The 14,088-nt window shown below is 45.2% G+C and overlaps 1 protein-coding gene across 1 annotated transcript; it reads left to right on the top strand.

Annotated features, from left to right (window-relative positions):
* Window positions 1-1,203: 1,203 nt before the first annotated feature.
* Window positions 1,204-13,734, top strand: LOC118393833 (RNA polymerase-associated protein CTR9 homolog). Its single transcript, XM_035786948.2, has 22 exons — window positions 1,204-1,400; window positions 1,870-1,968; window positions 2,615-2,854; window positions 2,947-3,064; window positions 3,157-3,246; window positions 3,329-3,585; window positions 3,676-3,783; window positions 3,875-4,111; window positions 4,259-4,477; window positions 8,259-8,442; window positions 8,533-8,807; window positions 8,909-8,996; window positions 9,111-9,259; window positions 9,372-9,488; window positions 10,051-10,196; window positions 10,280-10,351; window positions 10,555-10,690; window positions 10,898-11,041; window positions 11,187-11,314; window positions 11,401-11,500; window positions 11,609-11,715; window positions 11,813-13,734. The coding sequence occupies exons 1-22, from the start codon at window positions 1,356-1,358 to the stop codon at window positions 12,216-12,218; spliced, it is 3,465 nt and encodes a 1,154-aa protein (XP_035642841.1). The 5' UTR covers window positions 1,204-1,355; the 3' UTR covers window positions 12,219-13,734.
* Window positions 13,735-14,088: the final 354 nt, after the last annotated feature.

Genomic DNA, 14,088 nt, shown 5'->3' on the forward strand with positions numbered 1-14,088 from the left:
ACCCCTCAGAACTTTAACCTAACCAGAGACTAGATTTGTGACAGTCATGTAACTGAAACTGCAGGTCAGTCAACAGCACACAAAGCAAAGAAAGACTGTGGAAACATTACAAAATAAAACAGAGAGAGGTTGTCTAAGCTTACTAGATGTCAAGTAGTCTGCATTAGATGTGTACAGTTATTAATTAATCAAGATTGCATTATGAAGTTATACAAGACATATATACTTACCCTAACCATGTTAGATATATTAGAAAAGGGTGAGAATACATACAAATAAGGTCTTTACCTCCCAGCTGAGGAATATTCCTTTGAAAGCTGCAGAAAATGTTCATTCGAAAACATATAATAACTAGCTACATCTCATCACATGCACCCTCACGCACCCTAATTTTAGACAGCTCTATTGCTGCCAGTTTGCAGTGGGAAACCCTCAAGATGCTCTTCAGTGAGTGTAGCCTTTGCCTGTTTTGATCATTCACTGCCACACATCAAAACCAGCTGACACCCCCACCCCCTCCCCTCAGCTCCACCGATTGCTGGCTCAAGCCAGCAAACAATAACACAGTTAATTGACTTTTTGAATTAACATTAGTCAGTTTAACATATCAAATTATTCTAGATCATCTGCATAACATCTCACGCATAAACCAATAGGACATCACCAGGTTGTTTTTGTTCATACAGTAGTGATCAGAATCTTTTGGATAGGACAGGGTCAATGAAGACCTGAACTGGGCACAGGTCACAGAAACACATCACAGAGGATTATCACAATTATAACAGCTTTTATTATTGTCTTATTTTTCCCTCCCTTAAGCAATCACCAATCAAATATTTATTTCCCTTTCTTGTCTTTTATTATTTGTAGATCAGTCAGTCATAATGTACCCATGATACATCACGGTTTTGATGCTCTCGAACACGACCACTATGGAGCTCGGATGGAAAGGCACACTGCATAATGAACTAATTCAAGTTCCCTACTTTGCGCATGGTAAAATAGTGAAAACAACACAATTTATTATTAACAAACATTTACAGATTTCTAAACAACTAGTATACCTACAACTTTTGAAAATACAACAAATACTACTGTGAAAATACAGAATGTTTCTCTTTCAGTCGAAAGAAGTTTAGGCTGCCAAGAAGAGAGATAAAACATGTGCTACCGGTATTACACCAGTGGGTCATATTATTTCACTAGTCGCTCGCTGTACTACCCGGACATTGTTTTGTGAACACCTATGTATTTGTTCTAGAGCGGAAGTGGAGCCAGATCTTTGAGACCACGGGGACAGCTGAACACATTTTGGGAATATATTGGAGTAGGGACGTGGATTTCCATCAGCCAATATGTCTCGGGGTTCAATTGAAATCCCCTTAAGGGACACCGACGAGGTAAGGACTAGCTACGCTGCTTTGTTTGACCGTGGATTGCTACAGCTAGCCTACTAACGTCAGCTATTAACGTAGCATTGCCCTGTGTTTGTTGACTAACGTCAGCCAGATCGCTAACAACTTCTGAGATTTTGTAAAAAAAAATGTTTTACTATCAGTCATGAAAATTATGGGTCATAACCCAGGTTAGACTTGTAAGTTGTCTACAGTTGATATTGTCGTTCAGATCATTCAGTAAGCGAACTAGTTAGCTAGTTAATTAGCGTGAGATACAAGTCTCAGGAACCAATCAAATGCAGCCACTTCTTGTCCCCAGTCAAAACATTTAATAAAATAACTTGGCCTCTGATCAAGCTTTTTAGCCATAGGTTAAAGGTCAGGTTGTATGTGTACAAACTGGTGTTCACGTAGACCTGTGTCTTGTTAGTGAATCAATGAATCAAATATATTATAATGATTTGTTCTGCAGGTTATTGAGCTTGATTTCGACCAGTTGCCAGAAGGAGATGAGGTCATCAGTATCCTGAAACAGGAGCATACACAGTTGCACATATGGATTGCTCTTGCTGTAAGTATGAATACACAGACTGGTATGATAATTAATTTAAGCCTTAAAAAATGTAATGGTTGAATTGATAGTTGTACATTTTACTCTGTGTGAGTGTTGCATCAAATACAGTTAGATTGTAATTTGTACTGTTACCTGTAACTCCTCCCTGTAGCCCTACAGGCTTGCCGCCATGTACAGTTATTTTACTTAGGGCATAGCATTGGAGAGACGTGTGAGATATTTGCTGACCTGTGCCTGTTTGGAGACACTTTTCCCATGTTGGAGAGTATATCCGTGGACAGTTCTGTTAAGGAAATTGTCATCTGCATCGCTGAAGGAAATCATTTAATCCATTTGTTAGAGGATAGGGGGGTTGGTAGCATCTAACAATTTAATGTAATAATTTCCTGGGCACAGCCCGGTGACGTAAACAACAATTTCCTTATCAGAACTGTCCACCAACCGCTGATATATTCTCAGACATGGGAAAAGTGTTACCAAACAGGTACGGGTCGGCAAATATCTCCCAAGGTGTCACACACAACTCTGGTCCAGGAAATGGGCTATCCTCCCTGGTGAGTTATGTAGTTGCATTCCCACTGACTGAGGGTTTGTTCAGGGATTGTTTGTCACCAAAATAAACAAAAAATCATTTTTCTTTTAGCTGGAGTATTACAAACAGACGAAGACAGAGGACTTTGTCAAGCTGCTGGAGGCGGCCCGTATCGATGGGAACCTGGACTACAGAGACCATGAGAAGGACCAGATGACCTGTCTGGACACCTTGGCAGCCTACTATGTCCAGCAGGCACGTAAAGAGAAGAACAAAGATGCCAAGAAGGAGCTCATCACTCAGGCCACCCTGCTCTACACCATGGCAGACAAGATCATTATGTACGACCAGGTAAGAAAATCTGCTTAACAATTATTGGATAATGTGAAAGTTAATTTCCCCATCATAAAAAAACATACATGTAATCTATTTGTTTGTAACAGAACCACTTGTTGGGAAGAGCCTGTTTCTGTCTGCTGGAGGGGGACAAAATGGACCAGGCTGACGCTCAGTTCCACTTTGTCTTGAATCAGTCCACCAATAACATCCCTGCTCTACTTGGTAAGTAAATCACAAAGGGAAAGATCTACCATTACAACCACAAAGGTTCACTTCGAAATGGGGCCTAACCATTATACATTTTATTTCAACAGGTAAAGCTTGCATCTCCTTCAATAAGAAGGATTACAGGGGAGCACTGGCCTACTACAAGAAGGCTCTACGCACAAACCCTGGATGTCCTGGTAAGCATTTCACTTGCACCTGTCATATTATAAATAATATCCCTGGTGTCTCCTAATATACTGTCACTATTTATCTTTCCAGCCGAAGTGAGGCTGGGGATGGGCCACTGCTTTGTCAAGCTCAGTAAGCTGGAGAAGGCCCGTCTGGCCTTTGGCCGGGCCCTGGAGCTCAACTCCAAGTGTGTGGGAGCCCTTGTGGGCTTGGCTGTGCTGGAGCTCAACAGCAAGGAGCCCGACTCCATCAAGAATGGAGTGCAGCTCTTATCCAGAGCCTACACCATCGACCCCAGCAACCCCATGGTGCTCAACCACCTGGCTAACCACTTCTTCTTCAAAAAGGTGAGAGGGTTGTCCTCTTATTCCTGGTATATAGTAGCATGTCTTGACCTGAGCATCGTTTATCATTCACATTTATGTACTTATTTTCAGGACTACAGTAAAGTGCAGCACCTGGCTCTCCATGCCTTTCACAACACAGAGGTGGAAGCTATGCAGGCTGAGAGCTGCTACCAGTTGGCCCGCTCCTTTCATGTACAGGTAAGCGCTAACGCCTCAGTTTATTTTTCGGGAAGACTTTTGCTTTTCTAATTGAATTGGCATTACATCTCTCCTTGCTTGTGTGTTTCAGGAGGACTATGACCAGGCCTTCCAGTACTACTACCAGGCCACCCAGTTTGCCTCGTCTACCTTTGTGCTGCCTTTCTTTGGCCTGGGGCAGATGTACGTGTACCGTAGAGACAAGGAGAATGCAGCCCAGTGCTTTGAGAAGGTCCTAAAGGCCTACCCCAACAACTATGAAACCATGAAGATCCTGGGCTCTCTTTATGCTACTTCAGATGATCAGGAAAAGAGAGACATTGCCAAAGTAAGTAAAACCGCGATGTGAAGGTGAACCTCACATGAAGTATGTGTTTGTCTGATCTTTGTGGCATTCTCTTAACTTGTAACTCTGTAGATGTTAATCAGCACTATTGCAAAAATCAATAAGATGTAATGTCTTTGTGTTCTGCAGGGTCATCTGAAGAAGGTGACCGAGCAGTACCCTGATGACGTGGAGGCCTGGATCGAGCTGGCCCAGATCCTGGAGCAGACCGACATCCAGGGCGCCCTCTCTGCCTACGGCACGGCCACCCGCATTCTGCAGGAGAAGGTCCAGGCTGACGTCCCCCCTGAGATCCTCAACAACCTGGGGGCTCTCCACTTCAGACTGGGGAACCTGGGAGAGGCCAAGGTACAGTTTAGGAGGATGGCAGAGCTGCCTGACTAGAATTAGTCATTACATATTGTAGCAATTAATTAATTAACTACTTGAATGGTTATTTGTAGTTTCGTAACTTGCCTTTGTGGTGATGGTAGACACTAGGGTTGGGTGATTTTCGATTGTGTCGTCTATCGACGATGTTTGACAGCCATTGTTGATAGTGACGACATCGTAATGTCACACGATAGTTTAGCGTATTTGAATTTTATTGCACCTCTGGAGTCTGGCAGCGAACAACAGTGCTGCGCAGAGCACACAGCAGGGCAACATGCCAAATGGCCTATTCCCTATTTGCCGTAGCCTAAATGTTCAATACATACGAGGTTGTTAGACTGTTAACATTATGCAAGAGAACAATGTAAACTCAAAAAAGAAACGTTCTCTCACTGTCAACTGTTTATTTTCAGCAAACTTAACATACAAATATTTGTATGAACATAACAAGATTCAACAACTGAAACATAAACTGAACAAGTTCCACAGACATGTGACTAACAGAAATGGAATAATGTGTTCCTGAACAAAGGGGGGGTCAAAAGTAACAGCCAGTATCTGGTGTGGCCACCAACTGCATTAAGTACTGTAGTGCACCTCCTCCTCATGGACTGCACCAGATTTTCCAGTTCTTGCTGTGAGATGTTACCACACTCTTGCACCAAGGCACCTGCAAGTTCCCGGACATTTCTGAGGGGAATGGCCCTGAACCTTTTAGGTCTATTTTTAACATTTTTAATTTAAACCATGTCTTAGGCCTACCTAATGGTTTCTGGCAAGGAACACCAGCATGTTCAACGTTTCTGTCCCAGAGTAGCGAACTCAGCAGGATGATGGACTTGTAAATGTTGACGGAGGTTTGTAGTCTGTCGATCCTTTGCCCTGAATGTCTTTTTACACGTTCTGAAAGTGACTTCTGAAAGTGACTTAGGTCAGGTCTGCTGGCTCACCTTTATTCAGGTCTGCTGGCTCACCTTTATTCAGGTCTGCTGGCTCACCTTTATTCAGGTCTGCTGGCTCACCTTTATTCAGGTCTGCTGGCTCACCTTTATTCAGGTCTGCTGGCTCACCTTTATTCATGTCCTGGTAAGGTCCTTTTGTCTCCTATTCAGGTCTGCTGGCTCACCTTTTATTCAGGTCTGCTGGCTCACCTTTATTCAGGTCTGCTGGCTCACCTTTATTCAGGTCTGCTGGCTCTTTTCATTCAGGCTGCTGGCTCACCTTTATTCAGGTCTGCTGGCTCACCTTTATTCAGGTCTGCTGGCTCACCTTTATTCAGGTCTGCTGGCTCACCTTTATTCAGGTCTGCTGGCTCACCTTTTCCTGGTTCAGGTCTGCTGGCTCACCTTTTATTCAGGTCTGCTGGCTCACCTTTATTCAGGTCTGCTGGCTCACCTTTTATTCAGGTCTGCTGGCTCACCTTTATTCAGGTCTGCTGGCTCACCTTTATTCAGGTCTGCTGGCTCACCTTTATTCAGGTCTGCTGGCTCACCTTTATTCAGGTCTGCTGGCTCACCTTTTATTCAGGTCTGCTGGCTCACCTTTTATTCAGGTCTGCTGGCTCACCTTTTATTCAGGTCTGCTGGCTCACCTTTTATTCAGGTCTGCTGGCTCACCTTTTATTCAGGTCTGCTGGCTCACCTTTTATTCAGGTCTGCTGGCTCACCTTTTATTCAGGTCTGCTGGCTCACCTTTATTCAGGTCTGCTGGCTCACCTTTATTCAGGTCTGCTGGCTCACCTTTTATTCAGGTCTGCTGGCTCACCTTTATTCAGGTCTGCTGGCTCACCTTTTATTCAGGTCTGCTGGCTCACCTTTATTCAGGTCTGCTGGCTCACCTTTATTCAGGTCTGCTGGCTCACCTTTATTCAGGTCTGCTGGCTCACCTTTATTCAGGTCTGCTGGCTCACCTTTATTCAGGTCTGCTGGCTCACCTTTATTCAGGTCTGCTGGCTCACCTTATTCAGGTCTGCTGGCTCATTCAGGTCTGCTGGCTCACCTTTATTCAGGTCTGCTGGCTCACCTTTTATTCAGGTCTGCTGGCTCACCTTTATTCAGGTCTGCTGGCTCACCTTTATTCAGGTCTGCTGGCTCACCTTTATTCAGGTCTGCTGGCTCACCTTTTCATTCAGGTCTGCTGGCTCACCTTTATTCAGGTCTGCTGGCTCACCTTTATTCAGGTCTGCTGGCTCACCTTTATTCAGGTCTGCTGGCTCACCTTTATTCAGGTCTGCTGGCTCACCTTTATTCAGGTCTGCTGGCTCACCTTTTATTCAGGTCTGCTGGCTCACCTTTATTCAGGTCTGCTGGCTCACCTTTATTCAGGTTCAGGTCTGGCTCACCTTTATTCAGGTCTGCTGGCTCACCTTTTTATTCAGGTCTGCTGGCTCACCTTTTTATTCAGGTCTGCTGGCTCACCTTTTATTCAGGTCTGCTGGCTCACCTTTATTCAGGTCTGCTGGCTCACCTTTATTCAGGTCTGCTGGCTCACCTTTATTCAGGTCTGCTGGCTCACCTTTATTCAGGTCTGCTGGCTCACCTTTATTCAGGTCTGCTGGCTCACCTTTATTCAGGTCTGCTGGCTCACCTTTTATTCAGGTCTGCTGGCTCACCTTTTATTCAGGTCTGCTGGCTCACCTTTATTCAGGTCTGCTGGCTCACCTTTATTCAGGTCTGCTGGCTCACCTTTATTCAGGTCTGCTGGCTCACCTTTTATTCAGGTCTGCTGGCTCACCTTTTATTCAGGTCTGCTGGCTCACCTTTTATTCAGGTCTGCTGGCTCACCTTTTATTCAGGTCTGCTGGCTCACCTTTTATTCAGGTCTGCTGGCTCACCTTTATTCAGGTCTGCTGGCTCACCTTTATTCAGGTCTGCTGGCTCACCTTTATTCAGGTCTGCTGGCTCACCTTTATTCAGGTCTGCTGGCTCACCTTTTATTCAGGTCTGCTGGCTCACCTTTTATTCAGGTCTGCTGGCTCACCTTTATTCAGGTCTGCTGGCTCACCTTTATTCAGGTCTGCTGGCTCACCTTTATTCAGGTCTGCTGGCTCACCTTTATTCAGGTCTGCTGGCTCACCCTTTATTCAGGTCTGCTGGCTCACCCTTTATTCAGGTCTGCTGGCTCACCTTTATTCAGGTCTGCTGGCTCACCTTTTATTCAGGTCTGCTGGCTCACCTTTTATTCAGGTCTGCTGGCTCACCTTTTATTCAGGTCTGCTGGCTCACCTTTTATTCAGGTCTGCTGGCTCACCTTTATCATTCAGCCTGAAACCAAAGAACCGCCAAACAGGCAAAGACAAACTTTTTTTTTTTTTCCTCCAAGGAGCCATAGTTTTTTGTTTTTGTCTGAAACTGTTGGAAAGTAGCCTAATGAAATGACAGTAGACTACACTTGATACGGCTATAATATTAGTTTTTAACTGATATCGGAGCATTTTTTAATAAACAAGAGAAACCGCTCTACCAATTTTGTATATTATTTTACAGCCTCAACTAGATAAATAACTAGGCTTTACACTGTTCAGGCCTAGAAATGTGTCCTTTATAGTGTGTTCTTTCCGCCAATCGACTGACCCTTCCTGTGCAACTTGCACCCCCCCCAGATTTTTTAAAATATTTTTTTATATTTTTTACTATACAACCGTATATCAATGATGTTTGGAAAGGATGATGTGTCATTCCAAGCATCGCCCAACCCTAGTAGACACAACAGAGCTATAAATAGTTTTCAGGGGTTTGTTCTGTCTGTCCATGTTTAGAAATACTTCCTGGCTTCTTTGGAGCGGGCCAAAGCTGAGGGAGAGCATGACGAGCATTACTACAACGCCATCTCTGTCACCACCTCTTACAACCTAGCCAGGCTCTACGAGGCCATGTGCGAATTCCACGAGGCGGAGAAACTCTACAAGAACATCCTGAGGGAACATCCCAACTACGTTGACTGTAAGCACTGAAGACACACTGTATGTTTTGGTTAATGGCTGTCTCCTTAGGGTGTGTGCGTATCAATTGGTCCTTTGTTGTTGCTTGCAGGTTACCTGCGTCTTGGCGCAATGGCTCGTGACAAAGGAAACTTCTATGAAGCTTCCGACTGGTTCAAAGAGGCTCTGCAGATTAATCAGGATCACCCAGACGCCTGGTCCCTGATCGGGAATCTCCACTTGGCCAAGCAGGAGTGGGGTCCAGGTCAGAAGAAGTTTGAGCGTATCCTCAAGCAGCCGTCCACTCAGAACGACACCTACTCCATGCTGGCCCTAGGCAACGTGTGGCTCCAGACCCTGCACCAGCCCACTAGGGACCGGGAGAAGGTACGGCAGAATATCAGTTGTTTTGATGTGGAGCCATAAATCATCACTGTCAGAAACATTGCCTTCATCATTTGTCTGTGTCTGTGGTTGTGTCCCTCCAGGAAAAGAGACATCAGGATCGAGCCCTGGCCATTTACAAACAGGTCCTACGAAACGACTCCAAGAACCTTTACGCTGCCAACGGCATAGGTTTGTTGGCCTTCACTCACTCATTGTATTAACATAGATGCTTAAGCACAGTCAAGTCTGAGTATTAACTATTAGCATGTAAATACCTCAGAGTTTGCCATCTTTTCTGCCCAGGTGCCGTCCTGGCCCATAAGGGCTACTACCGAGAGGCCCGTGACGTGTTTGCCCAGGTGAGAGAAGCCACAGCTGATATCAGCGACGTCTGGCTCAACCTGGCCCACATCTACGTGGAGCAGAAACAGTACATCAGCGCTGTGCAGATGGTAAGGCTCTGTACTGGCTCATAGTACACACTGCAGGGTTTTTTATATTCCTTTTAATTTTTTTTAACTTGAGTTCTATTAAAATATCTTATCCACTCATTGTGCCGTTTAGTACGAGAACTGTCTGAAGAAATTCTACAAGCATCAGAACACTGAGGTGGTGCTGTACCTGGCTCGGGCACTCTTCAAATGCGGGAAACTCCAGGAGTGCAAACAGACTCTGCTGAAGGTGAGATTTGTGTGAAACGAAGCGTCTCTCATTCCTTTTATTAACCCTATGGCTGGGCTTCATTTTCCTGAGCTTGTTTATGTGAGAGCAGGGTGACCCTTGTGTGAGTGTTCTGTTACTAGGGTTGCAAAATTCTGAGAACTTTCTATAAATTCCAGGGTTTTCCTGAAATCCTGGTTGGAGGATTCCCGGAATCAGATGGGAATAAACAGGAAATTCAATATCCTCCAACCAGGATTTCTGGGAAACCAGTGAATTTATTGAAAGTTCATGGAATTTTGCAACCCTGCCTTTTACTCACTGATGGCTCCCGAGTTGCGCAGCGGTCTAACGCACTCCATCTCAGTGCTAGAGGCATCACTACTGACCCTGGTTCGATTCCAAGCTGTATCACAACCGGCCGTGACTGGGAGTCTCATATGGTGGCGCACAATTGGCCCAGCATCGTTAGGGTTTGGCCGGGGTAGGCCGTCATTGTAAATAAGAATTTGTTCGAAACTGACTTGCCTAGTTAAATAAAGGTTAAATGGAAGAAAACAAAAGTGGCTGGCTGTGTCCCCAGGCGCGTCACGTGGCCCCCAGTGACACGGTGCTGATGTTCAACGTGGCCCTGGTGCTGCAGAGGCTGGCCACTCTGGTGCTGAAGGACGAGAAGAGTAATCTAAAGGCTGTACTCAGTGCTGTCAAAGAGCTGGAGCTGGCCCACCGGTACACCCTAAACTCACTTTAACACCTCCTAAAATTATCCTTCACTTTTCTCAGCCTAATTCTGTCTTCTCTTTTTGTTTCAGGTATTTCAGCTACCTTGCCAAGGCTGGTGACAAGATGAGGTTCGACCTAGTGCTTGCTTCCACTGAGGCCAGGTCAGTTTGAACAAATATCTCCCCTCTAAAATCCAAATTCAGGCCAGTACTTACTTCATAGCCTTCAGTAAATCAATAAACCACTCTTAGCCAAAATTCAGATCATATCTCAGAGGAAATTAGAGGAATGACAGCTGAGCCCAGCCATCAGATGTCAGGCTAAGCCTGGTTTGTGAGCTGTGTTTGTGTGGGGGCCGTTGCAGGCAATGCTCTGACCTGCTGAGTCAGGCCCAGTACCACGTGGCTCGGGCCAGGAAGCAGGATGAGGAGGAGAAGGAGATCCGGGCCAAACAGGATCAGGAGAGGGACTTCCTGCGCCAACAGATGCATAAAGAACAGGTCTGTCTATGGAATGTCACATCTCCACAAGTCCCTCATCCCTTCTATGTTGTACTTGTAAACCATAATGGATAAGACATTTAAGTAAACAGACCTTACTTGAGCCTGTGATGTCTTGAGTAACACGTTTCTTTGGTCCACTGTAAATGTATTCCTTTATAACAGTTTGACTAACCCACTGACCTTGTCTTCCTCCTGCCCCACCAGGAGGAGAAGAGAACCAAGCAGGAAGAGGATCAGAAGAAGCTGCTGGAGCAGAGAGCCATGTATGTGGAGAAGACCAAGGGTCTGCTCTCCTTCGCCGATGGAATGAAGGAGGAAAGGAAAGAGAAGAGGAAAGGTGGCGGCCGAGTGAGTGTAAATGTGTCGAACGGCTAGTGCAACGCAGAGGTTTGGGTTGATCAATGATTAGCTCATGGCACATCAGATTGATATGAATCTCAAACAAAGGCTCTAGGGTGCAGTATGACCATATTGTTGTTTTTGTTCTCCCCAGCGCAAGAAAGGGGGTGACTTTGATGAGTTTGTCAACGATGGCTCTGATGAGGACTTGCCAGTGAGAAGGAGGAAGAAGAGGAAGGGTGGCAGCGGAAGTGAGGAGGAGGGCCGCAAGAAGAGGAGGAGGTGAGACCGCTGTGGAAAGTGTTTTATTTGTAGTGACCGGTAGGAAAATGGCCTGGTGTGAGTGGCACTGTGACCATGTATTTCAGACCCAACAAAGGGGGTGACGATGGCAGCGATGACGAGGAAGGAGGCTCACGGCCCAAAAAGCAACGCAAACCCAGAGCGGGCGGCAAGAAGTTCCAAAGGGTCAGTTAAATCTAGTTTGTTACTGTCTTTTTGTCTTTCTAATGGTTTTTTTTTCTCCCAAATGCCCGGCCTTAGGCCCAGAGTTGTAACAGTTCTGTTTTTGTCTAGGCCGAGCCTGTGCCACCGTCTCTCAAAGGCAAGATCAAGTCAAAGGCCATCATCTCATCCTCTGACTCTTCATCAGACGAGGATGGACTGAAAATTGCTGAAGACCGGTAAGGGCATAAACTCATTCGTACATAAAATGCTACATGAAAATACAACTCCGAAGAGTTTTGTGCCACTAATATGTCATATCTGTTGACCACCCAGAAACCCCAGAGACAGTGGTTCAGGCTCTGATAATGAGGGCAGCCACAAGAAGTGCATCGCCTCCGACAGTGAGTCCGACAGGGGCCGGAACCGCTCTGGCAGCGACGCTGGAAGCCCCCAACGCTCCGAAAACTCTGGTAGCGACTCAGGCAGCGAACGTCCAGTGAAGAGGAAGAGAGTGCAGCAGCAGTCTGACTCAGAGCAGTCTGATAACGAGAGCAAGAGGAGCCGCTCTGGGTCGGAGAACGAGTCCCGGCCAGGCTCACCGGCCGCAGCCTCTGGCTCTGAAGCGGGCTCTCCGGCGGGCTCCCCGGCAGGCTCCCCACGCCGCTCCGACAATGGATCAGAACCAGGGGGCTCTGCCAACGAGGCCTCCAACCACGGCTCTGGCTCTGACAGCGACTGAGGCTTCAAACTCAGAACGGACTTTTTTCAACAACAAAAAAAGTTATTTTGACATTGATTTTTGTAGAGGCTTTTTTGTTCCGTCTTGGTTTGTACCATGAAATTGAAATGAGCACATGCAGTGTAGCTTTGTGGCCCATCATGTGGGTTGTCTTTAATCGTTTTTTGTCACCAGACTGTTAAGACTTTTGCATTGATGCTGTACCTCGTGTCCTTTTGTTTTGTTGATGATTGATGGAAAATGTGACTTGTAAGTATTCTGACAGCTGTAACCCATATATTTTATATCTTAAAATGATTGGAAGAGGTGATGTCATGGAAAATTAGTAAATTGGCCCAGATTTGGAACAAATTCTATGTAGATAATAAACAAACACAAAATAAATATTTAGGTTTTTTTTCTATTTCTGATGATGAAGCTGCTTGTATGACATTGGAAAACAACTTGACACTTCTGATTATGGGGTAATGTGTCGTAATTGTTTTGGCTGCATTGGCCTTGTTTGTGTATCAACATGCCCTCTGCCATTCAGAAACATTGTTAGTCGTGTCGAGGTGAATAAAATGCCAGATTACAAGTTCAGAATATATGTGCCATTTAAAAAAAATAATAATAATAACGTCCTCTATATGGAGACAAGAAGTGCTTGTCTGGCAGTAATCTGGCAGCAGTAATCTGGCAGCAGACCTAGGTGATGCAGTTGTAAATGTAATTCTAGAGTTGACACATCGAGACTCTGAATACATGGCCCCATTCCAGAGGTACCTCTGTGGGTCCTGTCTGGCTAGCCTCTGGAACTGACAACACCAGATCAGGGTATGTCTGACGGGGCTGAATAACGTATGTTGTAAAGCATGTGTCAAACTCGTTCCACGGAGGGCAGAGTATTTGCAGGTTTTCACTCCTCTCTTGTACTTGATTAGTAAGGAACTCCCCTCACCTAGTTGTCTAGGTCTTAATTGAAAGGAAAAAACAAACTAGGCCGTCCATGGAATGAGTTTGACACCTGTTTGTAGAAGTTTTCTCAGAGTTGTCACTGTTGGTAGCCTAAACATGGTTCTAAATATGTGTACCAGTGTAGTTCTGTTCGAAGTGCAGATGGGATGCTTAATCTAAGAATAAAAGCTCATAAGGAAATGGGACTATAGAAGTAAAGGGAACGAGGCCTTGGCAATAGCCTAAAGTGCATTGCAAATGCTCAACACAATTCTGGTGAATACTCCCACCCCACTAAATACACTGATCCATTGCCTTATTTAGCTGTGGACATGCTGTACAACTGCTACTAATGGGCCTCATCTTCCCCTTGCAACCACTTACTGACGTGCAAAATTGCTACAGTACTATATTTAAGCAATAAGGGCCGAGTGGGTGTGGTATATAGCCAATATACCACGGCTAAGCACTGATGCAACGCGGAGTGCCTGGATACAGCCCTTAGCTGTGGTATATTGACCATATACCATAAACTGGTTACCAATGTAATTAGAGCAGTAAAAATAAATATTTTGTCATACCCGTGGTATACGATCTGATAATCTGTCGGCCAATCAGCATTCAGGGCTCGAACCACCCACTTAATGCTGCGTCACATCTGTCCTTTGCAACCTACTTCAATAAGAAAGTAAGTTTCTCTCTAACCATAATTTCTTACAAAATGCATACCACGTGTGGGCACTGATCTTTGACGTGTTTTCCAAAAGGATCAGTCCATTGCAATAAAACCTTTCAGTATGGGAATTGACAAATAATGGTGTGACTATGTGCTATATTAAGGCAAGAATTCCTTAAAAATCTAAACAAAGTTACCATGGAAGTTAACAGGAATTTCTGTAATTGTTGGGCATTCCTCAGAGGCCTACTAAGAAAC

Source organism: Oncorhynchus keta, chromosome 14, assembly GCF_023373465.1.
Source record: "Oncorhynchus keta strain PuntledgeMale-10-30-2019 chromosome 14, Oket_V2, whole genome shotgun sequence".
NCBI classification, from domain to species: domain Eukaryota; kingdom Metazoa; phylum Chordata; class Actinopteri; order Salmoniformes; family Salmonidae; genus Oncorhynchus; species Oncorhynchus keta.

What these genes read in the sequence shown, in the direction of transcription:
- LOC118393833 (XM_035786948.2), top strand. Translation starts at nt 1,356, where the DNA reads ATGTCTCGGGGTTCAATTGAAATCCCCTTAAGGGACACCGACGAG. An exon ending in CCTTAAGGGACACCGACGAG is followed by an intron (nt 1,401 to 1,869) that starts GTAAGGACTAGC and finishes TTTGTTCTGCAG; the next exon opens with GTTATTGAGCTTGATTTCGA. An exon ending in GAGCTGGAGCTGGCCCACCG is followed by an intron (nt 10,197 to 10,279) that starts GTACACCCTAAA and finishes TTTTTGTTTCAG; the next exon opens with GTATTTCAGCTACCTTGCCA.